Genomic DNA, 16,904 nt, shown 5'->3' with positions numbered 1-16,904 from the left:
AGCCTGACCAACATGCTGAAACGCCGTCTCTACTAAAAATACGAAAATTAGCCAGGCATTGTGGTGGGTGTCTGTAATCCCAGCTACTCAGAAGGCTGAGGCCTGAGAATCACTTGAACCCAGGAGGCGGATGTTGCAGTGAGCTGAGATTGCACCATTGCACTCCAGTCTGGACAAGAGTGAAACTCCATTTCATAAAAAAAAAAAAAAAAAGTATTCTTAAATGGAAACACACAAAACATAACTACTTGGAATCAGATAATCAATTGTATTACTCTTGTTGACAGTTATGTGGCCCTTAAGAAATATACTCTAATACAGTAAATCTTAGATATTATTATCGTCCATCTATTATTTACAATTTTTACAATTTACCATCTCTCTCATATCATGAGATTCTAAGTTTCAGACCATGTTAATGTTTCTTGTTTGCCGGTTAGTGTTTTCAAGATTTGGCAAACCAAATGAAGGTTTTTATTTTTCTCATACTTATTTTTTCTGTGTTCAGCTTCAGATAAACCAGTCGATCATTTTCTGTAACTCCTCTCAGCGAGTTGAATTGCTAGCCAAGAAGATTTCTCAACTGGGTTATTCTTGCTTCTATATTCATGCTAAAATGAGGCAGGTGAGTATAAAACTAGAACTTGCACAAATTTAACAAGAAATCTCTTTATTTTGTTTTAATGTTCTTTTAAATGTTCTGAGTTTAAGAATAAACTGTTCCTTAGTAGCCAAAGGACCTTTCATTTTGACCTCCCTCAGGTTCAATTTTCTAGCAATAAAATGGGGATAATAGTACATATTCATAACTTACAAGGTTGTTAGGAAAATTAAGATAAATGTTTAAATGAGTACTTTGTAAGCTGTCAGGCATGATACAAATGTAAAATTTTATTCTTCCCTTCCTTTCCATGTTTCTCTGTTTAATACAGTAACTAGCCACATGTGGCAATTTAAATCAGTTAAAATAAAAAATCAGTTTCTCAATAACATTCACATTTCAAGTGTTCAGGCACCTGTTGCTACTGGATACTTTATTGGAATTGGAAGTACAGACACAAATATTTCCTGTATTACAGAAATTTTACTGGACGGCACTGCTCTGGATTTTTAAATATGGCCCCTCAGCTGGCTGATTTTTCTTTTTTGCTTTACTGTTTGCCTTTAGAAAAAGATGCAATATCTAAATTTCAGAATTTGTTAACTACATTATGAAATTTCGTAAGTCAACAGTTTCTGTAGACGAAGAGATCAAAACTCATTTGGTTTTGAAAGCAGCTTAATGTCATGGATCACTTATAAACAGATTTTGGATAGAACCGATTGTCTAGGAGAAATAATTATGGGAAATTTGGGGCTGTATATGAGTGCTGATCAAATGGAATACTTTGCTTTCTCCTAGGAACATCGAAATCGTGTATTTCATGATTTCCGAAATGGCTTATGCCGCAATCTTGTTTGCACTGGTAAGTATTTTTGTATTTCCTTTACCCAGTGTTTTTCTCCCAAGTTGTTTTTTGCTTTCTCTGTTCATATTACACAGTGCAACCAGTGACATAGTCTGACAGACCCTACCACTACTTTTAGGATTTCTGAAGTTGAAAATGAACTCTTGTCAGCTCCTGATACTGAGTTCCATATCTGAAACTTCAGAAGACTTACTCTGGCACTCATACCTCATCTCTGTCTTTTTTTTTGTTTTTTTTTGTTTTTTTTTTTTTTTGAGATGGAGTCTTTGTCACCCAGGCTGGAGTGCAGTGGTGCGATCTTGGCTCTCTGAAACCTCCACCTCCTGGGTTCAAGTGATTCTCCTGCCTCAGCCTCCCAAGTAGCTGGGATTGTGGGCGCCCGCTACCACTTAGCCCAGCTAATTTTTGTATTTTTGGTAGAGACAGGGGTTTCACCATGTTGGCCAGGCTGGTCTCGAACTCCTGACCTCAGGTGATCCGCCTGCTTTGGCCTCCCAAAGTGCTGAGATTACAGGCTTGAGTGCACCCAGCATCTTTTAGACACATTTTTTAACACTTGCTTACAATTACTGGAAAAAAGTAACTTGTGAGCAGAAAGTTATTTATGATAATATGATTATGAAAGGTAATGCCAGTAATGTGCAAATGCATTTGAATAACTGAATTAAATTAATAAACTTAGGTTATGCTAGAAATATGTGTTAGAGAGTATTGTACTGAGAGACATTTCTAAATTGAAAGATAAAATGAAAATTTTTTTTTTTTTTTTTTTTTAAGATCTGTTTACCCGAGGTATTGATATACAAGCTGTGAATGTGGTAATAAACTTTGATTTCCCAAAGCTGGCAGAGACCTATCTCCATCGTATTGGAAGATCAGGTGAGGAAAAAAGAGGTGATATTCATGGTAAAAGTTCTTTTTTGAGATGTGTAATGACTAAATTTTGTTGCTTTGTGAAATAGAGTAGCTATGAGAACAGTGAATTAACACTAATTCAGTTGTTTGGTATTTAAGACTAATTTCTAATTCTTCTGTAGCATTTATTAAGTTAAAATAACTGCTTAATTTGAGATGAAATTAACACATGAACATTACTCATTAGGTGGTATGGTCTGTGACTATTGTTTAGTATGTGTTTTATGGCAGTTTTTGACACAGATGAGCAGCCATTTTGTCATTTGAGAAAGGTAAAGTACTGTTTTGGGCTGCGAAACCTGAAGTTGTAGGGAAACCTGTGTTTGAAGACCATTAAGAAGTTGTTTTGCGTACTAAGAATGGCACTGAACATCATTATCAAACCTGTGTGGTTTTGCCACTGCTTGACTTGCACAATTCGCATTGATTTTCATATTTTATTCATTAAAATTTTTAAACAAATTTTTTTTAGGTCGCTTTGGTCATCTTGGCTTAGCCATCAACTTGATCACATATGATGATCGCTTCAACCTGAAAAGTATTGAGGAGCAGCTGGGAACAGAAATTAAACCTATTCCGAGCAACATTGATAAGAGCCTGTATGTGGCAGAATACCACAGCGAGCCTGTAGAAGATGAGAAACCTTAACAAGCACGTATGTCCCTGACAGACAACTAAGAGGAACCTTTAAATGAAGGAAATCAAAATCTTCTTTCCTGGGGGAAATTTGATGTCACACCATATATAATAGTATTAAAGGGTAAAAATACCCACTAGCATAAATGACAGTAAATAATATCTCTTATGGGAGGTTCTAGTCTAACTCGAGAATCTGTAAATGTTGTTCTTGAATGCAGCTTCCCGAGTAATGTGGTAGATTAGCAGTACTTAAATTCAGAGTCCTAAAATAATGAAAGCAAAAAAGAATCTTTTTCAGCAATTTGTTTTTCTTTTTGAGACAAGGTCTCACTGTAATCCAGGCTGGAGTGCAGTGGTGCAATCATAGCTCACTGCAGCCTAGTTCTCCTGGACTCCTGAGTAGCTGGAACTGTAGGCACATGCCACCATGCCTGCCTAATGTTTTAAATTTTTGGTAGAAACAAGGTCTTGCTTTGTTGCCCAGGCTGGTCTAGAACTCCTGAACTCCAGCAGTCCTCCTGCCTTGGCTTCCCAAAGTGTTAGGGTTATAGGCGCAAGCCACTGTGCCTGGCCTTTTTTGGCAGTTTTGTGGGGTGGGGGAGGGAATTTTTGTTGTTTTTGTTTTTTGAGATAGGCTTGCTCTGTTGCTCAGGCTGGAGTACAGTGGCACAATCATGGCTCACTGCAGTCTCTGCCTCCCAGGTTCAAGCGATTCTGTTGTGCCTCAGCCTCCCAAGTAGCTGGAATTACAGGCATGCTCCACCATGCCCAGCTAATTTTTGTATTTTTTAATAGAGTTGGAGTTTCACCGTGTTGGCCAGGCTGGTCTCGAACTCCTGACCTCAAGTGATCTACCCGCCTCAGCCTCCTAAAGGGAGGCTGGGATTACAGGTGTGAGCCACCGCATTGCCAGGAGTTTTGAATATGAAAGTATTTACATTTCTGAAAATGTAAAATGTTTTTAGCATTTACTCTTAATTTCTAGTAAGTACATTAATCACTCTGGTAAAACTATCCATAATACCTTATTACCAAATGTTTAATCAGATTATGAGGATGGCCATCTTTTAAAAATACCCACTCTGGGCCGGGTGTGGTGGCTCACACCTGTAATCCCAATACTTTGGGAGGCCGAGGTGGGCGGATCACGAGGTCAAGAGATCGAGACCATCCTTGCCAACATGGTGAAACACCATCTCTACTAAAAATACAAAAATTAGCTGGGCATGTTGGCATGCACCTGTAGTCCCAGCTACTCAGGAGGCTGAGGCATGAGAATTACTTGAACCCAGGAGGTAGAGGTTACAGTGAGCCGAGATTGCACCACAGCACTCCAGCCTGGGTGACAGAGCTAGACTCCATCTCAAAAAAAAAAAAAAAAAAAAGCCACTTGGGCTCACGCCTGTAATCCCTGCACTTTGGAAGGCCGAGGTGGGTAGATTACCTGAGATCAGGACTTCAAGACCAGCCTGGCCAACCTGGTGAAACCCCGTGTCCACTAAAGATACAGAAAATTAGCCAGGTGTGGTGGCGGGCGCCTGTAATCCCAGCTAGTCAGGAGGCTGAGGCAGGAGAATCTCTTGAACCTGGGAGGCAGAGGTTGCAGTGAGCCGAGGTCATGCCATTGCACTCCAGCCTGGGAGGTAAGAGCAAAATTCTGCCTCATAAATAAATAACCCACTCTGATTTCCTAGGTAGTAAGCGTGAAACTCCATCAAATACATAAATAAATAAAATACCCACTCTGATTTCCTGGACAACCTGTCTTCCCATCTTATTTTTAATTAAGATGGGGTCTTACTATGTTGCCCTGGCTGGTCTCAAACTCCTAGGTTCAAATGATCCTCCCACCTTGGCCTCCCAGAGTGCTGGGATTATAGGTGTGAGCCACCACGCCCAACCTCTATCATCTTTTGATGACTATTGGGCTCTAGTTAGAAATGCACGAAACAAGGCTCAGCTTTAAGCAAGGTAGGTTGTTTTAGTATTTCCTAAAGAAAATCTGATTTGACAAAGGATAGTTTCCAAATTAGAGGTGAACATCTTACCTATTTAAGTAACCTAATGTTACTTAAAAAATTTTTTTCTTTCTTTTTTAAATAGCGACGAGGTTTCACCATGTTGGCCAGGCTGGTCTCAAACTCCTGACCTCAGGTGATCCACCCACCTCAGCCTCCCAGAGTGCTGAGATTACTGGCGGGAGCCACCTCACCCAACCAATTGTTACTTAAATAATTTTTAAATTACTCTTTACTCTTTTTTCCTTAAGTTAAACATCAAACACAAACCCTTGGACAAGCATAAAACTAGCCAATATTTGCTAGTACTTTGGCAGAGTATTCAGTTTGTGTAAGGTGTAATTTTTTCCCCCCGATTTAATTGTTATGAGTGAGGGCTGCCTGCTACCAGAATATTCACATTCATTCAGGCCCCCAATCTATCTCAGGGTTGCCTACCAGAAATTATTTAATCCTATAACCAGTAGATTCTATAGTAGGCACAGGGTCAGTAGAAACTACTAGAAAAGAGCATTTGGGATGAGGATTGTGAAAACCTATGTATTCTAGTTTGTGTTGCTTTCAGAATGTTAATTTTATATTCTCTTCTTCTGTAGGCTTTGACAAACTACAAAAGGCTCGTTTGGATCTGTGACACATCGTTTTGGGGGGAATTCTCTTCTCTTTGTGGGTTTTTCATCTTTTATTTTGGAACTATGAAGACTTAAAAGAGCTCAGACATTTTTTTTCTTTTTTTAACTGGTGAGAAAAAGGCTAAGAAGGAATATACCTTTTTTGTTCCACTTGTTTGCACTGTGTGCTGACTGAACATTAGTTGCACTAACTGCTGGTTTTTAAAAAATGTTTTCTGGGGAAAGGGGACAAGGAAGGAAAAGAAAGAAGAAGAGAGAAACCCTAAAAAGAGAAGAATCTTAATGAACACACAAGCTTGTCAATGATTTCAAAATTCTCCAACAGCTGACTCTCGAGTGCATTTCAACTTCTCCCTGATTACTCATCCGTTTTTTAAGCCTGAAGAGCTTATTACTTATTTGTGCGAAGTGCCTTATGCTATGAGACCATTCAGAATATCATCTTTTAGACACAGCCCGAGGAATCAACAATAGTAACTCTTTCCTTTTTTCTTTTTCTTTTAAAAAATGTCTTTTCATTTTGGTTTCAGATTGAAGTCTCTTCCCTTTCTACCCAATACTCGAGCCCAGGGCTAGAAGTTGAAACTTACTAGTAATGTTAAACACCATTTATTTTTCTTTTTGTGGAGGAGTTGATATGCAACTGCAGTTCATCCGCACTGTAAATACATGTATTTAAAAAAACAGTCCCAAGTAAAAATTTCTTCTGGGCTGAGTAGATAAAAAACATCGCTCCCAAAGGAAAGAGCAGTCTATCATTGCAGGAGCCATATGACAAGCCTTTGTGCTCTATAGCAGACACTAAAGACTGGTTTACATACGCCTCCAGTAGTAGTATGGCACTTGATGTGTAGACATGTCAGAGCCTTGACCCTCTTTCCTCTGTGGCAAAGCGTGTCCCATAGAAAATTGGGTGTGTATAGTTGTATAAACTTTGTAAATAAGTTTTTTTTCTGGGTTCATATATATATATATATATATATATACATATATATATTTTTTTTTTGGATGAAGGTTGCTGGGATTAAGGGGATTAGAGTGATTATGGGAGCAGCTAAAGATGAGAGGGGCTCAGTTTTACGCAACACTAAATTCTAGAAAGTACTTTGGCTTCTTGCTGTAGAGAGCAGATTTCTGTGGTACCCTGTGTTAGTAAAGGGGCCCAGAAATCTGGGGTGTACTGTTTGCTGCCACACTGTCTCACCTAGTACCTTTGGAGTAGGTTTACCAGAGAGAGCAAGGAAGCTTCAAAACATTGATAATTCAAGATTTATTTTGAGAAGCTCTGATTTTGCTTCTTCCCCCTTTCTGAAAGTTTGAGAAATATTTCAAGCTCTGCAACAGGGGGCAAAGATTAATCTACCTTGCAGTGTAGGAATTGTATTGACTGGCAGTGTCGTTGAGCAGTATATATATAAAGCACAGATTTGCATTTCAGAATATTAGCCAGTACCAGCTTTGGTAACGTTAGCAGTTCTGGAGCTTAATTTTCTGTGGATCATTTTCTGTAGTGTGTAAATGTGTTGCCCTCTGCCCACTTTGATACATAAACTTGCAGGAATGGGCAACCTGAGAGCTGTTAACTTTCATGCTACAGAAAGCTGCTTGCCATTCTCTTGCATTGTGACAAGAATTGTTATCTGTCATTTTGCACTGTAAATTGCTGGCAAATGCTTTACAGTCAATAGTGTTGCTTTAAATTGTGCCCCTCCCAACATGCTTGATGTTTGGCCTGATCTCCAGGCAAAAGGAGTGAGATGAATCAAAACCAGTGAACTTTTTTTTTTTTTAATGTTTTTAATTCCCTTTTAACCCAGTGTACTAGGTCAATCAGGAGGCATCGGGAAAGGGGGGAAAAAGCAAAAAACAAAATTAAAAAAAACTGATTTCCATATTATTGTTTTTCGAAACCCTAAAATATTACAAAATAAGTCCTGCATATACTTTAATGTTTTAACTCTTTTGGACAAAGGAATTACTTGAAGTTGCTTTTTTGACTCTGCCTACTTCTGAGCAAACTATTTGTGCCTCACCCACAATTCCTTGGAGATCAAAATCCTACAGATGCCTCCTGATGGGACATAGCCCTAACTCCTTAACAACTGTAGCAAGAGCTGCACGGTACAAACCCAAAAAAGAGCAAGCTCATCTATTTGGAACCCAAGCCTCATATTTTCTGTCCAGTCAATGTTGGTTACTAAATAGAAAACCTAATTAAGGAAGTAACTTTTTTCCAGGGCGGGGTGGGAGAGGGAATTTAAAAGATGTCAACTTTTGACCAAAAATATTTTGCCCTTGTACCGATGCAGCTCTCTTTCTCCCCCACCTCTTGCGAGATAAGAGGGATCATTCATATAGAAGAGTATAAATGCAATTTTGTATCTCGCTAGAGAACATGTGGGTGACTAAACAAAAAGTGCAGTCTCCTTCGCCAACTTTAGACTGCCTGGTGCCACATGCCTGTGGGTCCCTCTTAAAGCACAGACTTAAAATGGAAAGTATTACTGAAGTATAGCCTCTAATGAGGAGTGGCACTTAAACTATCTGGGACACCACTACTGGACACGGTCTTGTAGAGGCAGCTGTCCAGTTTTGGTGCTTGACTCTTGAATAGGAATTGTTAAATGGAAAGATGCTCTAAGGACTAGGTCAAAGCCTGGTCTTTTTTTCTTTTTTGGGCCCTCATAATAAGCATTGTTACTATTGGAAGTTGTTTTCACATTCTTTCCAATATTGGATATGTATTTTTTTTTAAGTAATGATAATATTTTCCAGTGGCTCATTTGGATGAGAACCACCCCCTATTTTTAATATTAAAACTACAGCCAACTCATGGTTTAGCCTTTGGTTGTATAGTTGTGTAATGGGCTATGGACTGTTACACACCTTGCCACCTCTAGGCCTGTTTTTTCTTTCTCCATATATTCTGATGGGGATAAATACTGTTTTGCCTTTCCCATAGGAATGGAATACATTTATTCTAAAATGATCTTTCACAGAAGTAAGGGAGAGGGAAACCTAAATATACCTCTAAATTGTTTCAAGTTGGTCCCAGCAGCATAAAATGGGTTGGCCCCAAAGGGTTGGAGGGTGGGCTTGGTTATCAGTATTTGTTTTCAGAATGAGATGGGAGCATCTTTCTGTTGCCACGTACTTTGTGCTTGATACCATCATGCTTGGTTCAAATGACAACTCAGCACAAAGCCTTGAGTATAAATTGTTGGAATCAAAACATCTCATTCTGATGACGTGGTTTAATTTTTTAATTTTTTTTTTAATAGGGGTGGGAGGGAGGGTACTTTGCCCCAAAAGGGAGGGTGTCTGCACTAAGGATTTAGAAACACTTTGGAAGCTCATAACCTCATCAGAAACTGCCTTTAGCCACACTCCTGACCACCTAGATGAGTAACAAAAAAATGAAATAAGTTCTTGGGAATTAAGCCATTTATTTTAATTTGCTATTTTTTCAACGTTCTAGGTATCTTTAAGTTTGTTATTGTGGAATCATTTTCTTGCCAAATACCTTTATCAAAATTATTGGCCTCATGACAGCTGAAGTAAGTCAGCTTTTTGGTGAACTTTAGTGGACTTCTGTGAGATTGTAGTTGTACTTTGTATCTCTAAAGATAGTTTTTTAAAACTCCCAAAGAAAATCTACTCTCCTTTCTGATCTAAAAACTCATCTTTGGGGTAAAGAGTTAAGTGTCCAAAGGTTGTCACAGTTCATGAGGTTAGAGGGAGCTAGCCTGGCACCTGGACTCTGCCCCTCCACAGCTGACAGATTCCAACAGAAGTGTATTTAAATTCTCCAGTAGACAATGCTGGGCAAGGGAGGGGGTAGGGCTGGGTTATTAAGATACAGCCTGCTGTATTTTAACCATTGGTTGTGGGGGAGGGGAGCCTGGAGAAAACAAAGTCACTGTTCCCTTTTTTGAAACAGGAAAAAAATTATTTTTTGTTCAGTAAAAATGGTAGACAATTCCAGTGTCCCTAGCCACAAGGGACCAGTTCCACTGAGAAGTGAACAGTGGGAACTCAAAATTTCAGAAACATCGGGGGAAGGGAAAATTGGCTTTCTCTTAATTGGCAGATGTTCCAGTGGGGGGTCTGTTTTTGTTGGGATGTGTTATGTTGTATGTACACATATATGGACCAGAGTCTGCTGAGTTTATAAGGTTCAAAAAATATGGTAAAATCTTGGTTTCTGTTAATTTATCTCAATAAAAGCCCACTGGAACTCCAAATGTGTGTGTGGTATGTCCTTAGTAGCAGCTGTGTGCATAGGCATTTGAGCATTTTGCTCAGGTAATTCATACTGTGAAACAGACATTTCTCAACCCATCATTCCTGTGAACCCCAGTTGAATTCAGAGCCCCTTAATCTGTTGTAGATACTGTTCCACCATGCTGTCAGATTTCACAGCCTAAATGGAGAACCAAGATAATCGGTTGGGAAGAGGGTAGATGTGGTCCGTAATATGTCCAAATAGATCAGTAATTACCGCCTCCTACAATTGTTCTCAAATGTAAAGCTGAACATACCCCCAAAACCAAGGTATGCTACATCTAACAGTATGAATGGAATTCTTATGCTGAGAACTACAAACCACTGATGAAATAAAAGATCTAAGCTGGGAAAAGCAGACACTGAGCACATCACTCGCTACCTCTCTACCCAAAGAAATGCTTAAGTATAACTAAGAAAATAGAGTCAGTCCCCTGTATCTGGGTTTTCACATCTGTACATTCAGTCAACTGCAGACCAAAAGTGTTAGGCCTACAATGGCTGGGTCTGTACTGAGTGTACAGATTTTTCTTGTTCCCTGAACTACAGTGTAGCAACTATGTACACAGCACTTACTGCACTAGATACGAATAATCTGGAAATGACAAAGTATACAAGATGATGTCGAGATTATATGCAAACACTACATCATTTTATATAAGGGACTTGTGCATCTGAGGGTTTGGGTATTTGCAAGGGAGGATGGAATCCTGGAACCAACCCCCGTGGATACCAAGGGGCAAACAACTGCAATACCTATATGCTGAAGCTACAAAATAAACTGACAGAAAAAATCAGACCTAGATAAATGGAGATGCCATGGTTCATGGACTGGAAGAATAAATCAGTTTCACCAATTTGGTCTAGAGGGTCAATGCATTTCCAGTCAATCCCAGTAGGCTTTTTTGTAAATACAAGCTGATTCTATAAAATATATGTGGAATGCTGGGTGTGGTGTCATTCACCTATAGTCCCAGCTACTCAGGAGGATAAGATGGGAGCATCAGTGGAGCCCAGGAGTTCCAGGCCATCCTGGGCAACATAGACCTTCTCTCTAAAGTAGTAAAATTTATATGGGAAGGCAAATTATGCCATAACAATTTTGTAATAGGAAGAAATTGGAGGAGTCACTACCTGATTTGGACTCTAAATATAAAGATGAAGTAACGTATTGGCAAAAGGATAGACGTGTATTGATGGAACAGAATAGAAAGCCCAAAAATAGACCCACACAAATATAGTTGATTTTTGACAGTGCAAAGGCCATTCAATGAAGAAAATAGTCTTCAATAAGTGATATTGAATATGTTGCAAAAACACAAATCTTTCACCCATTCCTTGTGCCTTCCATAAAAACTCAAAATGGATCATATGGCCAGGCACGGTGGCTCATGCCTGTAATCCCAAAACTTTGGGAGGCTAAGGCAGGCAGATCACTTGAGGCCAAGAGTTCAAGACCAACCTGGCCAACATCGCAAAACACCACCCCTACTGAAAATATAAAAATTAGCTGGGCGTGGTGGTGCGTGCCTGTAGTCCCAGCTACTTAGGAGGCTAAGGCACAAGAATTGCTTGAACCCGGGAGAGGACGGTTGCAGTGAGCCAAGATTGCACCACTGCACTCCAGCCTGGGTGACAGAGCAAGACCTTATCTCAAAAAACAAAAGAAATGGATCATAGACCTAAAAGTAGAACATGAAACTAAAATTTCTAGAAGAAAACGAGAGAATCTGTGACCTGGTTGGGTTTGGCAGAAAGCTGAACATGCAATGTTATGGAGAAGATTGATGAGCAGTTGTTAAAACCTTCTTATCAATTAAGTGAGCTGTGGAGGATATAGAATAAGTAGTAACTTAGAATAATAGGAATTAGAATTTAGTTCGGGTAAACTCAGAAGTTAAGGAGAAAGCTGGACCCAGTGGCACACGTCTGTAGTCCCAGCTACTCGGGAGGTTAAGTCTGGGGGATGGCTTGAGTACCTGGAGTTCAAATCCAGTTTGGGCAACATAGTGAGACCCTGTGTGGTGGGTGGGTGGGGGTGTGTGTGTGTGTGTGTGTCTCAAAAACAAATGTTAAGGAGATTTACAGATTGTACATTGGAAAAGTACATTGGCCAGTCGCAGTGGCTCACACCTGTAATCCCAAGATTTTGGGAAGCCGAGGTGTGGGTATTACTTGAGGTCAGGAGTTTGAGACCAGCCTGGCCAACATGGTGACACCCTGTCTACAAAAATGCAAAAATTGGCCAGACGCAGTGGCTCATGCCTGTAATCCCAACACTTTGGAAGGCCAAGGCAGGCGGATCACGAGGTGAGGAGTTTGAGACCAGCCTGGCCAACATAGTGAAACCTTGTCTCTACTAAAAATACAAAAATTAGCCGGGCATGGTGGTGCATGCCTGTAATCCCAGCTACTCAGGAGGCAGGAGAATCACTTGAACCTGGGAGGCGGAGGTTGTGGTGAGCCAAGATCGCGCCACTGCACTCCAGCCTGGGCAACAGAACGAGACTCTGTCTCCAAAAAAAAAAAAAAATACAAAAAATACAAAACAATAAGCCGGGCATGGTGGTGGGCACCTGCAATCCCAGCTACTCAGGAGGCTGAGGCAGGAGAATCGCTTGAACCCAGGTGGTGGAGGTTGCAGTGAGCCAAAATCGCACCATTGCACTCTAGCCTGGGTGACAAGAGCAAGACTGTCCCTGGCTTCCATTTGAGTTTGCTCACCAGGGATTCCCCCCAGGAAATCAGTGGGAGAGAAGACAGTAAGGTCCTCTAATTCCCTAATTAGAGTTTGTCTGCCTCTTATTCCCTCCCTGCAAGATTGTCTCTAGCTGCTTTGTCCCTCAACCTGAGGTCTCTTACTGAATCTGAATCTACATGACTCTTGCCTCATTTTCTGGTAACTGTTGCCTCCCTTTGTTAAGTTCTGCTACGTAAGTCCTCTTCAAATTATGCTATTACAAGTGCGCCATCTGTTTCTTTTTGGGATCCAGACTGATAGAGTAATTGGTACCAGAAGTGGCCCTGGGAAACAGACTCTTAAAATTAGATTCTGGAGGCCGGGCGCTGTGGCTCACGCCTGTAATCCCAGCACTTTGGGAGGCCGAGGCGGGCGGATCACGAGGTCAGGAGATCGAGACCATCCTGGCTAACATGGTGAAACCCCGTCTCTACTAAAAATACAAAAAATTAGCCGGGCGAGGTGGCGGGCGCCTGTAGTCCCAGCTACTCGGGAGTCTGAGGCAGGAGAATGGCGTGAATCCGGGAGGTGGAGCTTGCAGTGAGCCGAGATCGTGCCACTGCACTCCAGCCTGGGCGACAGAGCCAGACTCCGTCTCAAAAAAAAAAAAAAAAAAAAAATTAGATTCTGGGATTGGGTTACTCATACTTGAAGAGCTCAATAACCTCCTCATGGGAGGTGGTGGAGGGGAGGCCGGGAATGGGACATGAGTGATCCATGGCATACAGTGTTGTCACAATTCAAATTTTGACTGGTGGTACCATGGGATGAAGTGAGGTAAAGGGCAAGGCATGGGGAAAGGAAGCTGTGACAATTACAGCTACAATAGGCCCTCGAGTACATACAGAAGAATAAGAGAAATAAAAATTAGGGACATGCCATCTGGGTGCGGTGGCTCACACCTGTAATCCCAACATTTTGGGAGGCCGAGGTGGGTGGATCACCTGAGGTCAGGAGTTTGAGACCAGCCTGGCCAACATGGTGAAACCCCCGTCTCTACTAAAAATACAAAAATTAGCTGGGCATGGTGGCAGGTGCCTGTAATCCCAGCTACTCTGGAGGCCGAGGCAGGAGAATCGCTTGAACCCAGGAGGTGGAGGTTGCAGTGAGCCAAAATCGCACCATTGCACTCTAGTCTGGGTGACAAGAGCAAGACCCTGTCTTAAAAAAAAAAAAAAAAAGGAACATGCAATTAACATTCAAAGAGAAAGAGAAGGCCTCCTTGGGAGTTTTGGTGAAGGGCCCTTATCTGTAGATATTTTTGGTGTCAGCTAATTGATTCCAGTGTCCCTAGGACTGAAATAGATGGCAGCCTTTGTAAGTTTTACTTGGTTTGTATAAACAGAAAAGCTCTAGATCTGGTGAACAGAATTCTGACTTGAGCTAGTCTGTTGAACTCCCCTCAACAAGGCCAGTTCCTTGACACAGAGCTCCTTGAATAAGAGGGAATCTGAATCTGGGTCCCCCTTCTAGCCTTTCTCTCTCTTTTTTTTTTTTAGACGGAGTCTCACTCTGTTGCCAGGCTGGAGTGCAGTGGCGCGATCTGGGCTGACTGCAACCTCTGCCTCCTGGGTTCAAGCGATTCTCCTGCCTCAGCCTCCAAGTAGCTGGGACCACAGGCACGTGCCACCACACCTGGCCATTTTTTGTATTTTTAGTAGAGATGGGATTTCACCATGTTGGCCAGGATGGTCTCGAACTCCAGACCTCGTGATCCACCCACCTTGGCCTCCCAAAGTGCTGGGATTACAGGCGTGAGCCACCAGACCTGGCTTTCTAGCCTTATCTCAAAAGGGCTTGTGACTGTTTACCAGGGAGACGAGGGAAGAGGAAATAAATAGACGTTTGAGGACTACTGTAGACCCAAAATAATATGGCTCAGCGTAAAGACTATGCTGGTCAAGTGATCATGGAGTTTTGGCTTGGGTCCATCTCACAGTTGGCCTAGTGGGTCCCTGAACCAAGGTCCACACAGCATAGTGGGAATTGACAGCCTCAGCAAATAAAAGAATCCCCAATTTAGTTCCCTGACCCATGAAATAAGGAATATTATGATAGAAAAGTTAAATGAAGACAGCAGAACTGCCTCTATCAAAATAGTAAACCAAAAACAATACTGCATTCCTGAAAAGATTGAAGCGCTTAGTACCATCAACAAAGACTTAGAAAGTGCTGGATGGTGGTTCCTACCATTGCTCCACTCAACGCACATATTTTGTTTGTTCAGAAGATAAAGGGATCATCAAGAATGACAGTGGATTATTGTAAACTTAATCATGTGGTGACTTCAGTGCAATCTGCTGTCCCAGATACTGTGTTTGTCTTTTTACAGAAGCAAATCAACATCCCCTGCCACCTGGTATGTAGCTATTGATGTAGTGAACATGCTTTTTTTTTTTTCCCCAGACCTGATAGTAAACACTACCAAAAGCCATTTTCTTTCAGCTAGCAGGACCAGCAATACAACTTCGTTGTTGTATGTCAGGGCTCTATTATCCCTCTACGTAGTGTGCAGAGACCTTCATCACCTCTAAATTCTATGGGGTACCATGCTGATCCACGGTATCATGGACGTGGTGAGCAGGATGTAGCATCTGCCCTGGATACTTTAGTAAAACTCAAGCCCACCAGAGGATGGAAAATCCAACAAAAAATCATGAACCTGCCTCCTCAGTGAAATTTCTGGGGATCCAATGGGCTGGGCCATGTTGCAATAATCCCTTTCTAGGTAAGGACAAATTACTGCATTGGCCCCTCCTGCCACTCAGAAAGAGGCACAATGCTTAGTAGGCCCCTTTGGATTCTGGAGGCAATATATATTTGGGTGTGGTACTTCAACCCATCTGCTGAGAAATCTGAATTGCTGCCATTTTTTAGGGTGGCCCAGAACAAGAGAAGGCTCTGAAACAGGTCCAGGCTGCATTACAGGTGGCTCTGCCACTTGTGTCTTACGGTCTGGCAGAAGTGTCTATGGCTGATAGGAATGCTTATACGGAGCCTCTGAAAGGCTTTTTAGATGGGTAGTAGCACAGACCTTTAGGAATGTAGAGAAAAGCTATGCCACCGTCTACAGGTAACATTCTCCTTTTTCCCCCCCTTTTAAAATATATAATTATGCTTTAACGTAGTGATGGGGGCTTGCTATGTTGCTCAGGTTGGTCTCGAACTCCTGGGCTCAAGCGATCCCCCCGTCTCGGCCTCCCAAAGTGCTGGGATTACAGGCATGGGCCACTGCACTCAGCCTCATTCTGCTTTTGAGAAGCAGCTTCTGGCTGGCTATCAGGCCTTATTAGAGCCTGGACTCTTGACTGAGAGTTACCAAGTTACCATATAACTGGAGCTGCCCATCATGAACTGGGTGTTGCTTGGCCTATCAAGTTATAGGGCAACTTCGGGCTCTGCTGGTCCAGAGGTCTGAGCTCCTAAAGGAGGAATACCTCTGTCAGGGAACTCAACAATGGTTTCATTAAATTGAAAATTGAGACAGCCACTTGTCTATTTGGGGCTTTTTATGCTAATGAACCAACAAGCAAAGCACTGTTGTGATGATTGATGCTGATTTGAAGGGTGAAATTGGGTCATGACCACACAAAGAAAATAAGGAAGAATATATCTGGAATGCAGTAGATGCCTCAGGGCTACCATAAATGTGATAAATGTTGATGGAAAATGACAACAACTAGGTAGGCTGTGCTACTAACCGACCCTTCAGGAATGAAGTTTCACATCTCATCACCAGGCAAGGAATCAGGACTAGCCAAGATATTTGCAGAAAGCAAAGGAAATGCAGAATGGGTGGTGGAAGAAGGCAGTTATAAATACCATTTATGACCATATGACCAGCTGCAGAAATGAGGATTATTATAGTTATGAGTATTTCTTCCTTATTTTATTATAAACCTTGTAAGTATATATGAACCAATTCTTTCCTTTTCCTCCCCTCCCATTCTCCTACTATCTGAGATAAGATGTATTAGCAAAGTTTAACCTTGGCCAGGCACAGTGGCTAACACCTGAAATCTCAGCACTTTGGGCGGCCAAGGTGGGTGCATCACTTGAGGTCAGGAGTTCGAGACCAGTCTGGCCAGCATGGCAAAACCCCATCTCTACTAAAAATACAAAAATTGGGCAGGTATAGTGGCGTGCACCTGTAGTCCCAGCTATTTGGGAGGCTGAGGCAGGAGAATCACTTGAACCTGGGAGGTGG

General features: G+C 41.6%; 1 protein-coding gene across 11 annotated transcripts in view; it reads left to right on the top strand.

Moving 5' to 3' along the window:
- DDX6 (DEAD-box helicase 6) overlaps nt 1-9,917 on the top strand; it is a 45,925-nt gene extending 36,008 nt beyond the window's left edge. For all 11 annotated transcript variants that reach the window (XM_063636570.1, XM_055273397.2, XM_063636572.1 and 8 more), the window contains 5 exons: nt 509-625; nt 1,403-1,466; nt 2,247-2,348; nt 2,857-3,039; nt 5,638-9,917. In XM_063636570.1, coding sequence (XP_063492640.1) covers nt 509-625; nt 1,403-1,466; nt 2,247-2,348; nt 2,857-3,032 — 459 coding nt within the window. In that variant the 3' untranslated portion in view covers nt 3,033-3,039; nt 5,638-9,917. The remainder of the gene's footprint in view (nt 1-508; nt 626-1,402; nt 1,467-2,246; nt 2,349-2,856; nt 3,040-5,637) is intronic.
- The last annotated feature ends 6,987 nt before the right edge of the window (nt 9,918-16,904 follow it).

This window comes from Symphalangus syndactylus, chromosome 3 (assembly GCF_028878055.3).
Source record: "Symphalangus syndactylus isolate Jambi chromosome 3, NHGRI_mSymSyn1-v2.1_pri, whole genome shotgun sequence".
Taxonomy (NCBI): domain Eukaryota; kingdom Metazoa; phylum Chordata; class Mammalia; order Primates; family Hylobatidae; genus Symphalangus; species Symphalangus syndactylus.
The sequence above is the reverse complement of the archived record's forward strand: the minus strand, read 5'-3'. Positions and strand labels throughout refer to the sequence as shown.